General features: G+C 37.2%; 1 protein-coding gene across 1 annotated transcript in view; it reads right to left on the bottom strand.

Moving 5' to 3' along the window:
* Nucleotides 1-21,569, bottom strand: part of LOC127961266 (galanin receptor type 1-like) — a 43,072-nt gene extending 21,503 nt beyond the window's left edge. Inside the window, exons 1-2 of the mRNA XM_052560316.1 lie at nucleotides 20,744-21,569; nucleotides 18,639-18,704 (exon numbers count right to left, since the gene is read on the bottom strand). Coding sequence (XP_052416276.1) covers nucleotides 18,639-18,704; nucleotides 20,744-21,397 — 720 coding nt within the window. The 5' untranslated portion in view covers nucleotides 21,398-21,569. The remainder of the gene's footprint in view (nucleotides 1-18,638; nucleotides 18,705-20,743) is intronic.
* Between the last annotated feature and the right edge of the window lie 514 nt (nucleotides 21,570-22,083).

Genomic DNA, 22,083 nt, shown 5'->3' on the forward strand with positions numbered 1-22,083 from the left:
GCTCTTTCAGGGCCCCTTCTCTCTCACACACCCACTCCTGTCGGGAGCCAGATGAAGGATGGCAATTAAGGGACGGGTTGACGATGATAATAAGGGGGGAGGCAGTCTTTTATATCATGACACATTTAGTTCAGCATTATATAAGCAGAATATGCAGATTTTAAATCCTTCAAGTATTAAGAAGATTTCTAAAATATCATAAGATTACTAACATTTATTCTTTATTCTTTTAAACTTGTTCCCATAATCAGCTTTAGACAATAAAACATGCCATCAAGAATAGACAAAACCCTCTAATGAGAGTAAGCATTCTACGTAAAAACAGCCCACAGTAGTAGTAAGTAGCTGTAGCTGTAAACCAGTCATTTGAAGTGACAGTGGAAAAAGAGCAGGGCCAAGATTAGATACAAGTGAATATAACTTGAGCATCTGTTCTGCTTTGAGAGCTTCAGAGTGGTTTGCCCATCAGAGATTTTGTTATCTTTAACAGAGGAGCAGATGTGTTTATACTAAAGACCCCCCCCCCCCCTCAATTACTTTAATTTTAACCTGCACACACTCTCTCCCTTTCACAGTAGCTCTGCAGTATTTAAACTTTATCTGTTCTTTCTCAGTGTCTCAACCAAGCTTTATCAGTTTAACTTAGCCAGGACCAGAAATCATATACAAAGCTTTGTTCACTACGTGCATTGTAGTCTAATTAGTTTAGATTTATTTCAGACTGGCTGATGTATGATTCTGTTCTACTGTTTGTTACAAATTGTAACTGTTAACATGATTGTATTTTGTAACATTTATTCTGATAATGCAAGAGATGCTTGTTAATTTATGAGCTCTTGTGTCAGACTGTTTGTGAGGGTAGAATAATGACCAGAGCCAGCACCTGGATGGGAAACAACTGGCAACATTGTTTCAGGCATGACAAAGGGCCCACTTAACAGAAAAGTCATCTTTTTCACGAGTTCACATCTACGTATATTAATACAGAAAGTTTATGCGTATTTGGCGTGCTGTCTGGGTGGAGGGCTCCGAGCTCGGGATGTGGCCCGAACCCAGAGTACTCCCCCCGGTTGTGGTAAGAGTAGATGGATCTATAAGTGAGGAGAAATGGGATGGAGGAGGGATGCTGAAAACGGTCAATAAACAGAGGTAGGTTCTGCTGTTATTTATACCTTGTCATGAGTTGATTACTGATTGGTCTCCACTTGTGTTCATCAGGTTAATGAACTGCGACTGCTCCTCCCGAACTTTGTTATAAAACAGCATTTGGATGCTCTTGCATGTTACTTAACTCTTTTTTTAAAGGAGTCTGGTCTTGCAAATTTAGATTTTGACTCATTCGGTGTTCCTAAGGGAATATTTATCCTTTAAAAAACTCTCCTAGTTTTATTCATTATGTCAATAGAATATTAATCTATCCATCCATCTGAAAAAAAAAAAACTTTCTGGGCCTTACTCTCCTGGGTTTTTTCTTTAATGTAAAACGATGTTTATGAAACTATTAAAATTAGATTTTTTTTTTAATCTTTTATTTCAGATAATCTTCTTTCACATAATAAAGTAATTATGACATTACATGACATATAATTCATAATTACTATGTAGTTTCATAATGAGTAATTATGTTGAAGAAAAGGGGATGAAGAAAAGCAGTCACTCAAATTTCAGCTAAAACTTTACAAAAGAACCACTTAGCCAAACACCTTGAACCAGACTTTAAAATATTACCTGATTCTATAAAGATAATGGAATAAAGCAATCACAGTGTACAATATTCTTCATAATGCTATTTTATCCTAATCTATTTTATGACATGTATGGCATGTGGCTTTGTCACCCAAATCATAATTAAAATACTACTTTCTAGCACTTTATTACAGATATAGGCAAAGAAATTATCAAGTTTAATAGAATGTTTGACAGACACCTGCCATCCGTTTATTATTCTACTGTGCGGGTGGACAGATTTAATGAATCTATTATTTTTGTAATTAAAATAAAATAGTGAATATTTAATAATGAATAGTTTAGCAAATTTGAACAGAAAATAAAGAAAACAATCAGTGAAGAGATTGTTCCTACAGTAGATATATAGATATTTGTGCAGGATTGTACTAGCTGATGTGATAATGGCCACCATAATCCCAGAGGATTCGCCAGATGAGACAAGAGATGCAGGGCTCAGGAGACAATAGAATGGAAGAATATGACAACGGGCCAAGAATCTCTAAAAATTGCTTCCAAAATGTGCTTGCTGTGGGGAAATCCCAAGTCTATCCATGCCTTTCTGTTGTCAAACTTTTAATGAATCCTCACCTCCAATTTTGTACAACTTTACAGGGGTCAGACAATATCTGTGCAGAATCTTATACTGATTATTTTAACAAACACCATCCCACAGCATAACAAAATAACTTATACAAAGACAAAGAGCATAGATAATTGATTATTCTCATTATTTGCATTTCATCTAACACTAACATTTGAAGATATAACCAGAAGATTCTTATCTTTATATCTTTTGAGAAAGTAAAAACAAACAAACAAAAAAAATGACCAATGATGTGAATTTCAAAACTGATCCAGTATAGCCTACATCTTTTTTTAGCCAATAGAGAGTTTAGGATTGTGCCAAAGGGATGCTTAGTGCCATTGCTATCATAAAATTGCCATAATTTTATGAATCTGCACCAAATTTTTCCTGGATAGACACATAATGGGACTGCACATATTGACCTGCTTTCCTGCCAGTGTGAACAAAATGCCCAGGTTAGATCCCTCTCTATTGCAACCCAAAAGAGACTTGTGTCATTTACACACCATTGCTGGAAAAGTCCGACCATTTGAAAAATGTAATTGCACGGTCTCACACAAAGGGATTAAGGTGAATGGTGAAAAGGGAATACGTTTTATTCCTATTCTACTTTATTATTTTATTATCTCTGTGTTGGCTTTGTCTCTATGTTAAAGTTTGTGACACTAAAACAAATTCCTTGTATGCACAGAGATACTTGACAATAAAGCTCTTTTTGACTTCTGAAAAGAGGGGAAACCACATCATTGCATAATATGGTGATTTAAGACTGAGATATCATTTTGCAACAGAGCATGGTTCCACCAATTCCTATGTATATTTTCTATATGCAAAATCAACAACCAGTACATCATAATTCACAGGAAACTCCAAAAATCAATACAGTAATAGGATTTATGACAGTGTGCTTTCAATTAATTGTTAATAACAATATTATTTTAATTTTAGTTGTTCAGGGTTTATTTGCAGTGTTCTTTAGACAACCCCCTAAACAGTTACAAATGGCAATCACATGGGAGGGAAAGAATCCCAATTTCCATTACAAAGTTGTACACGGTGCAGTGAATACCTATGAATTAATTAAACATACAAGCACCTTATCAAATAATGACAGCATTTTTCTGCACATATATTAGTCTCAGTTATGAATTGTGAAAACTTAGTTTTACAGTTACTGGAAAAAGTATGTGAACCCTAGCTGGAACCCTAACTTAATCTTAAAATATACTTACAAAAATGGATAAGCAGAGTTGGCATAATCAAATAAGTATTTAATAAATGTTTTCATGTCTTTACAGTTCACAGTACAGTGAAAACTTTGGAAAGTTTTGGGAACTTTGGATTCAATAACTGGTTGTGCCGCCTTCTGAAAATGACACCCACCAAACATTTTCTGTAAGGACAACAGTCCGAGAGAATTCTGCACCATCTTTAAAAACAAACTAGTTTCAGTTCAGCAATATTCTTGGGGCATCTGGTGTAAATCTGTCTCTCAAGTCATGCCAAAGCATCTCAATAAGCCTTGAAATAAGGACTGGGTCACTCTGACTTGACTTGACTTGACTTGGCTTGGCTTGGCTTGGCTTGATTCATTCATTCATTCTGTTGTTGGCATATACTGTTGCTTTAGGATATTGTTGAACACCTTTAAACTTCTGTTGAGCTTTAACTGGCTGCACATTCTCCTGAAAAATGTCCTGATAAACCTAAGAATTGATTTTCCCACTGATGATACAGCAAGCAGTCCAGACCTTGATGCACATAGTGTTGTGTATTTGTGTGTGTATATGTGTTTTTTTCTAATCAACTCAACTTTGTTTAATCTGTCAACATGATATTTTTCCAGTAGCACTGTGGAACAACAGGCATGATTTGCAATCTCTGTCCCATAAACACCATTTAAACTCCAGAAATCAGAAAGAGTATTCTATGCTGTGGTCTTGAAGTCAAAGTGTAGGACACACACTCATAGGGAGACTAGCAAAAGCACTGAGCTTTCTCCATTTAAAGATAAGGCTTTTGTGATACTTCTGTAACCATTTCCAGCTTTTTGTAAGACAAGAATTCTTAAAGGGTTAGTTCACTCACAACAGTTTTACTCACTTTCATGAATTTTCAAGCCTGTGATTTTATTTTATCTGGAAACACACACACCTTTACATAGCAATTTAAATAGGGACAACTGCATAGGCTTTTTATATATCTTTTATAATATAAATTTAGACATATTTGGAAGAATGTAAGGGTCCAGACACCATTTTACCCCACTACCATTCACTGTGTGAATATATATATATATATATATATATATATATATATATATATATATATATATATATATATATATTTCAAAATATTCCACAGAAGGGTGAGTGAATAATTCCTTTTATTTGAGGGATGGCCAGGCAATACCTCTTGTGAATAGCAAACTCAATCTTTTATAGAGCGAGACAGCTCAGATCAACACCCCCAATCTCAACGTGCATTCTAAGTGAATTGACTCTTGACTCCAGTTTTTGGAGAATTTAGTAGTCTAGTAGTGTTCAAATCTTTAAACTCCCCATTGGAGCAGGATAGTGTGCTTAATGGAAAAACATGATAGCATATCATTTTTTGTGGAATATTTGTTTAGGCAGACCAAACTGCATCTTAAAAACAGTGTAGGTGATTTGGTTCAAAATAAATTGTTGTTACGCTGGTTAAAAGTCTCTTCAAATCCCAATAGCAATAACTTAAAATTAAGTGTTCTAAATGTATTTATATGTAGTTATGTTGTCTGTGGAAGGTGCAAGACGATAACATTTCCGTACCTGTACAGTACCTGCCTATCAACATTTGTATTTGCATACCTCTGTGTACAATGTGCACACAGACATTATTTGTTGCATTCAACCCTCCATCAATGCCATTTATCATTGTGTCGCTGGTTAGGTTCTGGTCTGCCTGTGCGCATTCATGTGTTTAGGAAGAGACGTGGCTTTGCAGAGTGATTACACAAGGAGGTTGTGATCTTGATTTCAAAGCTAATTTGCTATTGCTTGCCTTCCCGATTTTGTCTAATTATTGCTCTACTATTTTACAATCCAAATTTCTTACTTCTGTCTTTATTTAAAGGGGACCTTTAATGCAAAAATCACTTTTAGAAGGTGTTTGCAGTGTGTATAAATAACCAGAAAGATAACAACCGAAAAATCCAATCACTTGTTTTTTTATAATTCCAATAAATCATATGTCTCTCATAACACACAATTCACGATTCCTGAAAAAGTCCCACCCATTTGTGATAATCTCTGTCATATAAGCATTAACACAGGCCTGAATGAGAAGCAGCAGTCCACCATTACAGTTTTCTTGCTGTAGCTGCTTGAGATATACAATGTCAGCGTCAAGGAGGCATTATAAGTGCTATCATTTGGGATGTGCCAACGAACATAGGAGTCATATTTAATAGTTTTCCAAATTGCCTTTCTGAAAAAAGGCTTCTTGGTACCCTATAAGGCTAATGTTGCTAAAGCTACCATCATCTCTACCTGTTTCCACTGATGCTCTGTGACAACTTATTTACATTATGTGAACCCCCCCCCCCTAAAATATGAAATAAATGTCATAAAGCATTCAATTTAACTTTCTCATACATATTGACACATTGTTACAACACTATTTTTATGTTTACAAATTATAAGTAAACTGTTAAACAGTATTTCTTGAAAATTATTGCTTTAGTTAATGTTTTGCAAGATAAAGCCTTATAATTCCAAGCAGAAAATGTTTTTCTTAGAATTAGAAGGTTCTGTCTTCATTTTACCTGTTCCAAAAATTCCCATTTACAAATCTGACAGGATTTCTGATATTGTACTTTTAGAATACATTTAAGGTCTCTGTCATTTTCATGCATGGAAGAGACTTGTTCCCCGTATCACTCTTGCTATATGGAATGCAAAATCTTTGAAGCTCAATGTCTCAAAACAGCTCAGAATGCAGATAGAACTTTGTAATTTCAAGGCCATCACGCCATGCTCTCCATCTGTGTAATTAATAATCAAGCATTTATTATTCACTGTACAATCAGATGTCTGACTTTTAAACCATGTAGGTTTTCTGCAAAGACAACAGGCTTGTCCTAATAGTGGAATATTTATTTGTATGCCGGAGCATGAGCTTTTGAAGCTCCGCCCTCTTCTGAAAAGACTTTGAAGACACTTTGGGACGCAGTTCTCATTTTCCGGTCCTGCGCTGCGTTGTTTAAAAAGCAAATGCATTTGTGTGCCCATGGGCATGCTGGTCTAAAAAAGAGGTGTGTTCAGGCGCATTGTTGGCGCTTTGCTATTTTGAGGAACTGGAAAACCGACTGCGCCATAGACCAACTTAAACCTGGTCTTAAGTCTGGCACAATATTTTTCCTTTGTTATTTAAAGAGCACGTTAATAATATGTGCCTGTAGGTGGGTGCACAATGCGTGTACACTTTGCTTATTACACTCACAGGCAGCAGCACACAAACATTTTTAAAAATGAAAAATTATATTCTGCCATGTAAATAGCAAACCCACCATGGTGCGAGCGCAACTGGCTTTTAAAGGGGATGGGAGATGAGATTCAGATTGGTTTATTGCAAGTTACACCCCAAAAAAAATATAGTAATGCTATAGTCTCATATATTTCCACTAGGACTGAATCCTATACTGCTTTCATGTTGAGCTACTGCCTCCTTCTAGATAGAGCTAGAGAAAGAGAACAGTCTGGTACAGAAACATACACAATCAAAGTTTTTCAAGATGAAAAAGTGCAGTCAAGTAACTGAACTGAAGTTCACATAACTGTAGGAGCAGTTCAAAACACCCTAAGGTCAAAGGTTCAGCTGAGACAGACAGATGTATGGCAGGAGTGGGTGGTGCCACAGCTGGCTTAAAGGGATGCTCCAGCCCAAAATGAAAATTTTGTCATTAATCACTTACCCCTGTGTCGTTCCAAACCCGTAAAAGCTTTGTTTATCCTTGTATCAGCCGCACCACAAGTGCGCAACTGACACAGAAGAGTCTAGGCAGTTTGAGTGATTTGAAGAGACACAGAGGAGACAAAGCAATTGTTGAATAAAGTCGTAATTTTTGTTTTATTCACGTACAAAAAGTGTTCTTGTCTCTTCATAACGATATGGTTAAAACACTGATAACAGATGGACTATTCTGAAGATGCTTTTCATACTTTTCTGGACCTTGACAGTGTAACTTGCTTGGCAGTCTATGGGACAGTCACAAGCCTCCTAGTTTTCATCCAAAATATCTTAAATTGTGTTCCAAAGATGAACAAAGTTTTTACGAGTTCGGAACAAAATGGGGTAAGTGATTAGTGACAAAATTTTCATTTTGAGGTGGAGTATCCATTTAAAGGAACTAAAGTCAATATGACTGTCAGTTTCTCCATAAACCATTCCTGGTAAATTCAACATTTCACTCAGATATAATAGAGAAGAAACAATAAGCAAAAAAAGTTGTCACAATTTCCAATTCATGCTGACTTTTCGTATAGAAGCTGATGTATGGTCACAGGTATAATCATCCAATCAGATTTTAAAGCCATAATTGCATACAATATAGAAGTTAACAGAATGTTTAACAGAATTGTGACATAATTATGGAGAGAGAACCCATTTGCCAAAAAAAAGCCCTTTGCTTTGTAATAAGATTTAAGATTTAATTATCTTTGCTTTTTGGAATATATATCAACATAATTTTCCACAAAATTTTTAGCAAAGAGTTTTTGACATGTTTGTCTACCTTGTACATATTTTAATGTCTAACGCCTGTTTCACACCGCAAGTGTGAGCGGCGTGAGAGCAGCCCATCCGCGCAACTACATCGTCACTGCAGCAGCAGACTCTCGCGAGTATTCACACTGAAAGTGTATAAGTACAGCATCACAGCAGCGGCTGCAAAGCATGTTCAGCAGACAGTATAACCATTTCAAACAATGGGTATAATTCTTTCAACATTTGTTTTTATAACAATACACCATACTTTCACCCAAAACGATTACAGTTTTTTTCAGTCGCTAACAAGCATTTGTCCAAGCAGTTGTCACATTTTCAAAACTCTAAACACAATTAGCACAGCATCTATCTATTGTGGCCATACCATTCACACATTTCATGTCGTTTTCACACAATATGGAGTCATTGAACACATTTCCACAATGCTTACATATTCTGAACAGACAAGCTATACCTCCCAACAAAATTATGGATCGTTTTTGTAGTATTTACAAATGTTAACACACAACATCCCACAATAGCAAAAACAATGTTCCAAACCTTAGATAGAGTATAAAAACCTCTGCTTCTGCAATGATATCAGTTCAAAAACAATATATCTTAGCTGATTTATGTTGTGTAAATTGGGCCAACCACAGCTGATTCCAATCTGGCTTAGACTCAATGGCAGGGCTTATTTTTTAGACAATAAACTTATACAATAAAAGGAGGACTTTGAAGAGTGATGTTTTTGGAAACAGAAACAGAAAAAGAGAAACACTGTAATGTATGGACGAGGAAGAGTAAGAGCAAGGGGCCCACGGAGAAGAGCAGGAGCAGTGAGAGGAGCAGGAGCAGTGAGAGATGCAGTGAGAAGAGCAGGAAAAGTGAGAGGAGCAGGAGCAGTGAGAGATGCAGTGAGAGGAGCAGGAGCAGTGAGAAGAGCAGTGAGAGGAGCAGGAGCAGTGAGAGATGCAGTGAGAGGAGCATGAGCAGTGAGAGATGCAGTGAGAGGAGCATGAGCAGTGAGAGATGCAGTGAGAGGAGCATGAGCAGTGAGAGATGCAGTGAGAGGAGCAGGAGCAGTGATAGATGCAGTGAGAGGAGCAGGAGAACTGAGAGGAGCAGGAGCAGTGAGAGGAGCAGTGAGAGGAGCAGGAGCAGTGAGAGATGCAGTGAGAGGAGCATGAGCAGTGAGAGATGCAGTGAGAGGAGCAGGAGCAGTGATAGATGCAGTGAGAGGAGCAGGAGAACTGAGAGGAGCAGGAGCAGTGAGAGAGCAGTGAGAGGAGCAGGAGCAGTGAGAGGAGCAGGAGCAGTGAGAGATGCAGTGAGAAGAGCAGGAGAAGTGAGAGGAGCAGGATCAGTGAGAGATGCAGTGAGAAGAGCAGTAGCAGTGAGAGGAGCAGGAGCAGTGAGAGGAGCAGTGAGAGGAGCAGGAGCAGTGAGAGGAGCAGGAGCAGTGAGAGGAGCAGTGAGAGGAGCAGGAGCAGTGAGAGGAGCAGTGAGAGGAGCAGGAGCAGTGAGAGATGCAGTGAGGGGGAGCAGGAGCAGTGAGAGGAGCAGGAGCAGTGAGAGGAGCAGGAGCAGTGAGAGGAGCAGTGAGAGGAGCAGTGAGAGATGCAGTGAGAGGAGCAGTGAGAGGAGCAGGAGCAGTGAGAGGAGCAGTGAGAGGAGCAGGAGCAGTGAAAGATGCAGTGAGAGGAGCAGGAGCAGTGAGAGGAGCAGGAGCAGTGAGAGGAGCGGTGAGAGGAGCAGGAGCAGTGAGAGGAGCAGTGAGAGGAGCAGGAGCAGTGAGAGATGCAGTGAGGGGGAGCAGGAGCAGTGAGAGGAGCAGGAGCAGTGAGAGATTGTTTTTATTTTAACCCCCCCCCCCTTTATCTGGGCTTTTTGCTGTTGTTGTTTTATGTTCAGAATGCTCTTATGTGTTTCATTGATATTTTGTTCACTGTAAGCAATACTGTCGAACCTGTTCTGTTCTATCATACCGTGTTTCTACTGTACTGCCTCCTGCAGTAAACAGTAAAGGGAAAAATAGCTTTTTACTGGAATGCTTTTGAATGTGAACATTACTGTACATTTGGACATACAGTTCCAAACCAAGAAATTTAGTGTAAAACAGTGAATTGCATGTTTTGCATGCAAATACCTGTAAAACTGAAACATAAAAGTCTATGCAGTTTTAGTAATGTCAACAATAGCCAGTATTTTGAAACCTGGTGTACTTTGATTGACTGTATGTACCTTGTGAGGTGAAAACAAGTGTTATTCTTTGACAGAATAATTTAATTTTGAGTCAGATTTCCAGTGTTTTGGTAAAGTTGGTGTGTGCAGATAAAGATGTGTTCTATTTTGAAATGAAGATTTAGTATATATTTAACAAAATGTGTTTTTGAGAAGAAAATTATCAATTTGGCCAATTGTGTTTTGTAGGTGTGAGTCTGTGTTAAGAGTTTAGAAAAAGTATCTGAAGTATGGTTAAGCGCTTGTTAGCGATTGAAAAAAACTGTAATTAAAAAGTTTAAATGGGTAAATACATATTTGTTATACTTAATTTTCTTTTCTGGCATAATTGTTAAAACACTAGACATTGGCATTGTTGTTAAAACTCTTGACATGCTTATTCTGTGCATTTTGAGCACATTTTGTGTTAAATCACATTTATTTTGTCCATCAAAAGTGTGCTTTCATTTTAATTGAGCATGAGCAGCACAGCAAAAATAGACCGGACGCCGAAACCCCCGCTGCACTGCTGTTCACGCGACAGTCCTGCTTGACGCTCACGCGCTGCTCCTGGTCCCGGTGTGAATGCACTCATTGATTAACATGGACGCCGGAAAACATACAGGCTGCTTGCGCGCCGCTCACGCTTGCGGTGTGAAAGAGGGGTAAGACTTTTTGTATCAGAATTAGGTGAGCAATGACTGCACTCTATGGGCCCTATTTTAACGATCTAAACACAAAGTGTAAAGCGCATGGCACAGGTGAACTCAGGGCGTGTCCAAATCCACTTTTCACTGTAAAACCAAACAGTGAAATTAATCAAATGAAATTAGTTAAATGCACTCAAATAATAATGAAAGTTCATTGAACTTAATTTAAATAAGTTCTGTTATCTCAAAATGTTGCTGTAGTAAGGTGAACTTAAAATGATTGTCTCTTCTAGTTCCCAGCATGCTTTACATCAGAAAACAAGGAAAATAAATGTAGAAATGTGTTATAAATTAAAAGTGTTATTTTGTGTGTTTTTACACAAGATTAACATAGAGGGACATAAGTTAGTACTTAAATGTTGTGTTATGTAAGAATTTACAAAGGTTTCTGTTTTGTTGGTTTTGTAGAGTTACCGTTTTGGTGAAGAGTAGAGCATGTGGTTAGGTTGAGGATGGACAGCAAAAGACTAAATTTCAGTGTATTTCCCACATTATATTGTATAAAATAGAGAACATTTTGAGTGAATTACTCTCTAACTACAGTATAAGTTGAGAAATATCAATATTTATAAAATAACTGAGATAATTTAAAGCAACTGGAAATTTTACATTTTATGTCAACTTAAAACATTAAAAAACATCACTTAAATGTTTTTGTGCAATCTGTTAGAAAATATTTTTTGAGTTCTGTGAACTTATTAGGGTTAAAGTGTATTTTAACGACGAAAAATGGTTGGTCTGAACTGGTTGTCCCAATTCTCTTAATGAGTAATGGGTGTTTTTTGGGCTTAACGTGCAAAAACCAATCAGAGTCTCATCTCCCATTTGCTTTAAGAGGCAGTTACGCTAGTGCCATGATGGATTTGCTAATTACAATGGCGGAGTTTGGCAAGCGCAAAGAGAGAATGCATCTCTGAGATCAAACGCTGCGCCTTGCGTCGCATTGTGCCAGGTGTAGTATAGGGCCCAAAGTCTTACAAAGTGAACTACATTTAATTAGCCCTGACAAGGTGTGCAACAGTGTGTAAGAAACATGTCTCCGCGTTTTGTTGCACAATTTCACCTCCCTACAAACTTTCTAAAGATGTGGCACATAGCACTCCAAAAATAGTGTACCCATAACATCAATAATGGAATGTCAATCAAGTGTATACCATGGGTTATGTGCACCCTCACATCTAAGATGAAACTGTCAACTTCCAAACAACCCTCTTTTGAGAAGATTACCCTTATCAAAATGCAGCAACGGCTCCTGAAGTTTGCTGGTCCTCTGAAATTGGGATTGAGAAAAGAAGCCCTGCTGAGTCCTCAGTGTGCTTTTAATGTCAGATGTGACCGGCACCAAGGTGAATGTGAAGAGCTCTTATGTTCCTGTTCTGTTAGAGAGCTCTAATATATTCTCCACAACTCATATTGGAATAAGCCAGCTGCCCACTTACCACCTTGAAATAGCTCAACTGTGGCAGGGGATGTCGCACCTACTGACTGCTTTTGCTGAAATTTTGCCACTATGCAACTGTGGTTTGAGGGCTAACACTTAACCCAGTGTGCCACTTATCAGCCGTTCCATATTTTTGCAATGATTAACACAATAAATTGACAAGCAAAGCGACATGATGCATGTGTTGTGTCAGTGGGTGAATTTATCAGCACCACCAGCTCTGCTCTCTACTGAGTTAACGGCTATCAGTTCCCTTCTCAAACTCTGGGAACAACCAATAGTTTGTGGTTTGTCAATGACACTTTGTGTCACAGGCTCTCATGGGCTCAGTGACCAATGAGCTTCTCGCCACCAATTAACCCTGGAGAACCACAGGCAACAAATCATTTCCAGCAAATAATTTCTAACACATTTTGATTCTCTCTCGTCTGTTTTTCCACTGCAGATGCAAAAGCATATACATTAGCAAAAGAGAGACCGTTGCCCATGGTGACCATTTACATTCACAGGGTCACAGACATGGTCGTGCACCAACCCTTGTTTTACAAATAATTATTTAAATTAGGTGATGCTAAATCCATGGAAAACCTAAAGCTTTAACCAAGGTGGTGTTCTAGACATTCTCAGATATTCTTGCCTTCTATCTGTAATGTGACCTTGAACAGTTGAAAAGCATGTAGTTACCGGCAAATAATAAGAAAACAGAACAGAAAAAAAAGAACAAGATAGTGTTAGAGGCCTTTTTGCTTTTGTTAATTCTATATTAAAACAAAACAAAACAATTGGATAGAATACAAAAACATTAGAAAAGCTAGAAAACAAGTAGTTAGTAAGTGAATAGAGTTTTTTTAAAGAATATAATTAGAATAGCGATTGCTAGAGTTAGAGGGTCAAATAATTTATATAAATCTAAATATTTATTAGATATTCTGGTAACACTTTAGAATAAGGTTCCATTAGTTAATGTTAGTTAATGTATTAATTAACATGAACAAACAATAAATAATACATTAATTACTGTATTTATTCATCTTCGTTAATGTTAGTTAATGAAAATACAGTTATTCATTGTTAGTTCATGGTAATTCACAGTGCATTAACTAATGTTAACAAGCACAACTTTTGATTTAAATAATGCATTAGTAAATGTTGAAATTAACATGAACTAAGACTTATAAATGCTGTAGAAGGATTGTTCTTGCTTAGTTCATGTTAACGAAAGTAGTTAACTAACATTAACTAATGGAACCTTATTCTAAAGTGTTACCGATATTCTTTATTTATGCTGGAATAAACTGTGACATTAGGACTTTGGTAAGGTATTGGTTAGCGAATGGTCAATTCTGATGATGAGAAGCAGAAGGAGACTGGAAAATGACAGCATCTGCTCATCTAATCTGGCTGTTTAGTGTAGCACAGTGACAGCCCTGACCCTCAAGGGCTACAGATAACTACAACAATGAAGTAACTCTGGGTAATGGGATTGTGGTTTGCTTTCTCGGTGCTAATCTCTGTCCACTACTGTTTAAACTGAAACAGCAGACCTCTTTATTGAGTTACTAAAGCTGTTTTGTTCATAAACTTCTTGTATCAAGACAGATTTGCTTGAATTTACACTTCCATTCACTGAAATATATTCCACTCATTCTTATGATCTGAATTGTTAAAAAAGAAGAAGAGAAAATCTATTTTGACACACTGTATCTGGTGCTTATAATGTATTTAGCTACATGTGATGTTGAATTAAATAGATCAAAGTGCATGTGGTTATGACAAAACAATGCCATGCACTCTAGAAATGTCTAACATGACATCTAGCAAAGTTATACAATCAAAATCTAAACTGATCAAAAATTGTTCAAAAACTGTTCTATTGACACAATTAATTTAAGTTGTTACAAAAAGATTTGGGCTTTTCAAATTCAGATTTTTTTTTAATCGAGTCCAATTCTGATTCCTGGTTCTGCATTCTATTTTGATTCTTGTTTTTTTAGATCGAAGGAACCTAATCTCACCCTGACTGCAGGCATAGGCTCCGATTTATGTTTCTGCTGGTGTGTGCAAACAATCCCTGGTGCTATTTTGCTGTTCCATTAAACAATTGCGCCACTGACCAGAAAAAACCTAGGGCCCTATCTTGCACCCAGCGCAATTGACTTTGTACACCGACGCATGTGTCATTCCTATTTTGCACCTGCGCAAAGCGCGCTTTTCCCTCCACAGAAGCACGTCGCTAAACTAGTGAATGAACTTGCGCTCCCTGGGCGGTTCAGCGCAAAAAAGGAGGCGTATTCCGGCGCAAAGGATCCCTGGTGCTATTTTGTTGTTCCATTAAACAATTGCGCCACTGACCAGAAAAAACCTAGTCTAAAGTCAGTGGCGCGTTGCGCGTTGCGCGTTGTTCATTATGCTATTTTAAGGGCGCATGCTTGGCCATAATGTATAGCGTGCACAACGCGCATACACTTTGCTCATGTAATCTACACAGATGCAACAGTTATTTTTGCAAATCATAAATTGTTACACTAAAAAAATATTAACACATGAGATGACGGAAATCATTGTGGTGTGCCACGAAGATGTGAAAAAAAATAGGCATAAAACTAGCTCACAAATTATTCAGGCTAATTATTCTCCCATCCCCATACAACACAACTTCTCTGTCTTTCACTGCTCTTACAAGAACATCAGTCTCCTCGGCTGTGAACCGCTCCTGGCGTGCGCCTGGTAAATACGCCATAATAATAGCAATCCATAATGGAACTTGCGCACCTGCTTTTAAAGGGAATGTTGGATGACGCTCTGATTGGTTTATTTCACGTTACGCCCAAACCACACCTATGAATAATGAAGCTACTTCAGACCAACCCATTTTAGATTTGCGCCGGGCGCAAGAGCCATTTATCCCGCCGGGAAAATAGCAACAGCGCCGAGACCCGCCCACAAACTTACTTGCGCTTCGCGCTTTGACACTTGCGTTTCAGATCGTTAAAATAGGGCCCTCAGTGTTTAACTAGGCCTGTACTAGGTGTTTATTCTTCAAGTCCTTTTCTCTGTGTGGTGGTGTGCTTGATGAAGATTGTGAACTGCAAAATAAAGTAGTCAGACAGTCGAGAGTCAAAAATACTGAATTTAACACAGGGTAATGTGTAACAGACGCTTCGCAGGTGCAAACGGGGTGAATAATGTTTTGTATTCTGATTACAATGTAGTTAACCTTGGCTGGCTACAATCGCATTGTTTATCTGTCAATCATATGCGCACTCGCCACCGCCTCTGTGCTCTCGATTCTCTCAGAAATATCATTGGCTGATATAAATATCTATTCGAAATAAACTTTTGTGGAAACAAATCAGATTTCTTATCACTATAAGCGAGCATGAGCTGAATTAATTGGTGCTTCTCAAACGGAAGGCTGCATCCTCAAACTCAGATGACCATACTGACTTGTTTTTTTTCTTTCAATTTATTTTTATGAATTTAAATGTGTGCAGCCTGCCGGCACAGATAGCCTTGTGATTAGTGTGTTGACATATAGTGCAACTGCGCTCAGGGACCAGAGTTTGAATCCTGCTCCCCTCTCTCCACCCCAGTACTTTCCAGTCATCTCTCCACTTCCATCTCAAAATAAAAGGCACAAAAAGTCCATAAATATAACAAAAAAAAAATAAAAAAATTTGTGGAGCTTTCCATTTGAAAGGCACAATAAGCTTTGTTGAAATGAAAAAGGCTCTCGATTTTTCTCTCTCTTCGACACTTGATTCCCAATAGCAAGGAAACTATTCTTTTTGGAATAGATTCTTCTCTTTTGTTTTCTTTTTTCACAGCCCTAACTAGAAGAAGTCCATTCAAACTAATTATTGTGTGGTTGAAATCAAACTGAATGCAATAGCATGTTTGCGTGCAATATATAAAACTTTATTTTACTAAATGTAATGTATGGGACAAGCAAAAGGGTGACTTTTCACTAAACTGGCATTAGCAAAACTACTGCTGTCTGCTCAAAACCTCTGCACATGTCAGCCAAACTCACACAAAAATGCAAACATAATAGACACTCTTAAAAAAAAAGCTAAAGTATATCTACAAGTATCCTTTTTTACAAAAATAATATACAGAAGTTAATTTTAACAATTATTATTCTAATATGCAGTTTTGTTATATTTTCAAAATATATTGTAATATAGTCAAAATTGCAGTGTAAGGACAAGAAACAATGTCAGCATTTACTTAAATTGTATGATTTCGGCTAGAACCCCAAACCTGGTTTTTGTGCTTTCTGCATCATTATTAATATAAAGTAAACAAGCTTGAAAATTACAATTGACAACTTTTGTATTAACTCAGTGTTGTTTCAGCCCAATAAATATTAACACTTTATCTATGAGAGTGCAATATTGTCTTGGACTCTCTTGCAGCATTTCCCACGAACTAACATAGCTCTGTTTTGATGTAGCTTCAGACGTTTCTTCAGACTGAACATTTTTCCTTACACAATGGATGATGCGAGATAGAGATCACTGCTTTTCATCTTCTGAGATCTGTATAATTGACTGAAATGAAAGCCCACAAATCCCTGTTGCGAAACAGCATTTTCCCCATAATGCCCATGAATTACTACATCAAGTACTATGAAAGGATTCAAGGTTAGTGACTTGTTGCTATAGTCACAGATTGTAGATAGATGTGGTCTTACACCAGTTTTTCTCAAATTAAATGTCAGATTAACTTCAGCATAAAAAAATGATAGTTTCTGGTCTAGTGCATTTCTGTGTGAGATCCTGAGATCCCAACATGGTTTAGGATTATATGACTTTCAACAATGTGTAAAAGTATCATACCCTTTTGACTCCAGCCACCCCTTAATACCCCTCCTAGTGCTCCAGGTGCAGTGCAAAAAGATGCCTTGGTTGCCATTGGTTACAAGAGACCACTCTGGAGTGTATTGGCTATTATGGACCATTAATTTAAGTGAGGCACCAAAACCACAGATGCAATGGTTTCTGACTTACACTGCTTAACTGAAACTGACAATTAAAATATGCACTTAAAATATCTGATTTGAAAGTCAATATGTCTGAAAATCTCAAGTGAACTATTAAGGCTCTAGAAACATGTGAAATGTTTCTTCTGATTCACATTAAATCCAAATGTAAATACTGACAGCACTTAAATATTGTGAGCCTGAAATTCTCATCTAAGGCTTACCACATTATATTTAGTCACACCAAGATATACGTCACTGCATTAGATAACAAAATTATTTAGACACTAATCAAGTGTAGCAGAACATGTGCAGTAGCTCCTCATGATATCTGCAGAGTAGATATGTGCGATGCCACCTGGTTTGGTATTTTGTTATGCAATAAAATCCAAACATATGAAAGTGTTGCTAAAGTTTCCAAATTCATCTATACTGATCTGCTTACATGACATTTCAATGAATTACCATCAGTAACCATAAACATATTGAATGGCTTAATACACTTCAGCTTACATCAGCCATGAAGATTTATGAGGTCTGTCATGCTCCACTAGCTTTCGTACCCATGCATGGATTTTCAGAACAAATACCAAACTAATACTGAAACAAAATTACTGCAGTAATATCGCTCCAGCATACCATCATATCTGGTATAATCATCCAAAATCTAGTTACAGAAAATAATCTAAATAAATGATGCCGAAACCAGTAAAACATCACATTGAAGGAGTGGATGTGGATCTACAGTACCATGGCCTTCATAATAAAATAAATTATATTATCTTTTGTGCGATTATTAATCAAGTTATTATTAATTATTATTAACAGGTCAGGCTGACCTCCCCTCATTTCAGTCTCATAGATTCAGGGATTCATCATAACCCTGCATAGGAGACTTTTTAACAGTTCTTGACAGTAAAGCAGCCAACTTCTTGATACTGATTAGAAGTTAAGAAATTTTGTCTAAAAATAATCATCACATGGTCTCAGATGGTTCTTGAAAGCCCAGTGCCATTAACAATTTATAAATAAGCCCCTTTTCCTCAGTGCATGACCCACAGGCATTGCTGCATCAAGTTGTGGACGCTTGTCACAATGAGAAACAAGCCATCAAGGAATACAGTTGCTGGTGATCAGGTCTGGAGGAGATGACATTCTTGAGGCAGATTACTGTAACTTCTTATAGCATCCACCAAAAATAACAACAACAAAAACTCTTACCTTTCGCTTTGACTGTTCAGACTTCTTGGACATATTTTTCATTTTTTTATGAAGATGGTACAATACCTGCGATTCAAAGAAAATGTCACATTAACACCTAAAAGTGTATGCCATTACTCATCCATCATTAATGATGAAAAAAGCAGTGAGTGATGGCAGACATTGTGTGGCCAGTGTTTTGACACTTCTCTTGAGAGAAATGACAATGAAAAACTATAGGATATTACAGAATTTCAGGAAGTAATTCCAGCACTGCAGAGGCACATCTATCATCACGGTCCTGTCCAACATTTATACAAAATAAATAGATTGATACATTTAGTAAACACACTAATCACATTAAATATAATAAAAGCAGTTCATGTTTTGTGGCAGTCACCTAAAATTGCTAAATAAAAGCCAGGCTACATTTAAAGTGAGAGTTCAAAGACAGCATAAAAATTGTTGAAAGGTACAGCTTTCTTTCCTGTGTTGATGCATGGTTGAATACCCAAAGTAATACAAATCTCTTATCTTATGAAAAATAAAAACAAATAATTATATTGCAGTCATTCTGTGCTACTGTGTTTCAAAGGGTTGCGAAGGAAAACTATAATATATTAAAATACACACACACACACACACACACACACACACACACACATATATATATATATATATATATATATATATATATATATATATATTTATATATATATATATATATATATATATATATATATATATATATATATATATACATACATACATACATATATATACATATATATATATATATATATATATATATATATATATATATATATATATATATATATATATATATATATTACTTTTTTTTTTTATTTTTTTTACAAAGATTAAGTAAATATCAAAGTCATGATCCCTTTGTTCCCATCATGCACTTGGGTAAGAATAATTAATAATGTAAGAATGTTTTATCTGATTTCGAGAAGTATTTACAGTTTAAATTATGAACTGTTTTATGGTTGCTTTTGTTGTTAGGTTACATTATATACATAAAATGCTGTTTTGTGACATCTGGAGTAGTTTTTTTACTCAAAATGACCCATTCATACTTAACACCATTCACTGATTGTCAAGCCTTTATTGCCAAGTATTCAGGTTTGTGTGTTCATTCAGTTAACTATATTGAGTGAACTTATTACCTTAAAAAGAATAACAAGCTGACTACTTACATAAGTGTAGTCAGCTTGTTGTTCTTTTTAAGGTAATGCTATGGCCAACATGCTTTATTGCCCCCCCCCACCCACTCCCAGTGTTATGTTGTTTGAATAAAGTTAACAAACCATGACTGAGTTAAATGTACTTGAGTACTGCAGCAGAGTAAACTTAAAATAATTAAAATTTTAATAGAAATGACTCATCAAACTCTTGACCACACTAAATGTACTTATTTTCTTTGTTAATTTTACATAGCTTAAACCATGATTTCCTTCATTTGTATAACAATCTAAACCTCAAAGTACAGGCCACAGTCCAAGGGTGTCAATATCGATTTATTATTATTATTATTATATATATATATATATTTTTTAATTACACAATTACAGTTGGACTATCTCAAACTTAGATGAACATATATTATTTGAGATGAACGACTGCAAATACTGTCTGCTAGAAGGAGCACGCACTGATGCGTCAGGAAAAGATTAGGTAGTTGATCAGTGACGTCTGCATGAGCGTGGCTGCTGTTTGCGGTTTTACCCAAAACACCGAATCCACACAGGGGGAAGTAAGCACACGCCAAACTCTCGGTGTGGGTGCATGGCCACCTGTAGCATCCTTCACTGCTAAAGTCCCTAAATGTTCGCGTGCTGTGGCCACAGTTTTGCCCATGGCGGATTACTAAACGCATTATAATAATCATGTGGACACGAGCTAGAGAAAGCGCGCGCTCCAAAGCCAAACAAACAAACAAACAAGCGTTAAGTAGCTTTCATTAAAAAAACTTTAATTTCTTAAACGCTCATGAAAACGTTCTCATTCCCACACTTAAACGACAAATCAGTTGGCTCAAAATGAATGTATAAGTGCTCTCTCGACAGTTCTACAAGAAACTTGTCTTATTGTCGATTCCTTACCTTGGCATAACTGCATGTGATCAAAACCAAGGGTAACAGATACCCAGTCACGAGAATAGTCACTTTATAAGTGTGCTTGGCCACCCGTTCGGTCCATATCTCCCAGCAGAAAGTGCTGTTGGGAGCCTTGGGGTGATCCGTCAAAATTTGGTGCTGCGCAGCAGGGACTGCAAAGATGAAGGAAAGCATCCAAATGACACAGACGCCAATGAGCGCATTCCTCCGGTTGCGAATGCACGGGGACTTTTTGGAGAGCACCACGGCAATGTACCTGTCCACCGACATGGCCACAAGCGTGAAAATGCTCACCAGCATGCTGACCGTGAAAAAATAGTGCACAGATTTACACAGAAGTGCCCCGAAGATCCACTCGGGAAGAGAGTATATGGTGGCCTGAAACGGGACGCAAAACAGGAGGAAAGATAAGTCTGCTATACTGAGATTTAGGATGAAAATATTAGTGGTGCTTCTCGAGCGCCTCGACTTTATTTTCCCAATGACGACCATCACTAGAGTGTTTCCAATGATTCCCACGAAGAATATACATCCGAATATGACGGGCACGATAACAACCTCCGGACCCAAACTGTCGGTCGTGTGGTTCGTGTCCATATGCTCTGTCCAAATTTCCGTTTCATTTCGGGATAGACCCATGTTTACCCTACAAGGATTCGACAATCAAATCCTACAAGTCCGGTCGAAACAAAACAGCACAAGTCCTTTCAGAAGCACAGAACAATCATCCCCCAGTTTGATTTCTCATTTTCTAAAGTTAGCGCGAACGAACAAATCTTTGGCTGATTTGTGAAGAACTCCGGAAGGCTGGGAAATGCACCGGCTGGGTGTGAGGCACTAGTCTGAACGCACATCAAAGCCTGCTATACTACACCTGCGCGTACTCTTGACACATATCTAAATTAATTATGGAAATTATTCTTGATGAACAAATCAAGCAAGCAAAATAGCAGAAAAAAAGAATACTCATGAAATCAATTTAAGACCTAATGTCAAAAGACTGAATGCATAAACTCTTTCACTTCAAGCAAAAACTCAAAGGTTAGGTGAAGGTAACAGTCTTTTGTCTAAAGACACATGAATAGATGAATGCATGAACAGACGCCTCCTCATAATTTTAAAAAGCAAAATAGAGATGAATATTAAACTTACATAAGTTCAATATAATAGAAAATCACTTAAAAAAAGATGTGGGAGGATCATTCAAAGTGAAAAAAAAAACTCTCAATGAATGCTGGTGCTCTGACATATTATAGTAAGTACTCATTCCATCTGTCTCACTTGTAACTATAGGCCTGCAAGCTACTCTTTTCTGTTCAATAAAA

This window comes from Carassius gibelio, chromosome B7 (genome assembly GCF_023724105.1).
Source record: "Carassius gibelio isolate Cgi1373 ecotype wild population from Czech Republic chromosome B7, carGib1.2-hapl.c, whole genome shotgun sequence".
Taxonomy (NCBI): domain Eukaryota; kingdom Metazoa; phylum Chordata; class Actinopteri; order Cypriniformes; family Cyprinidae; genus Carassius; species Carassius gibelio.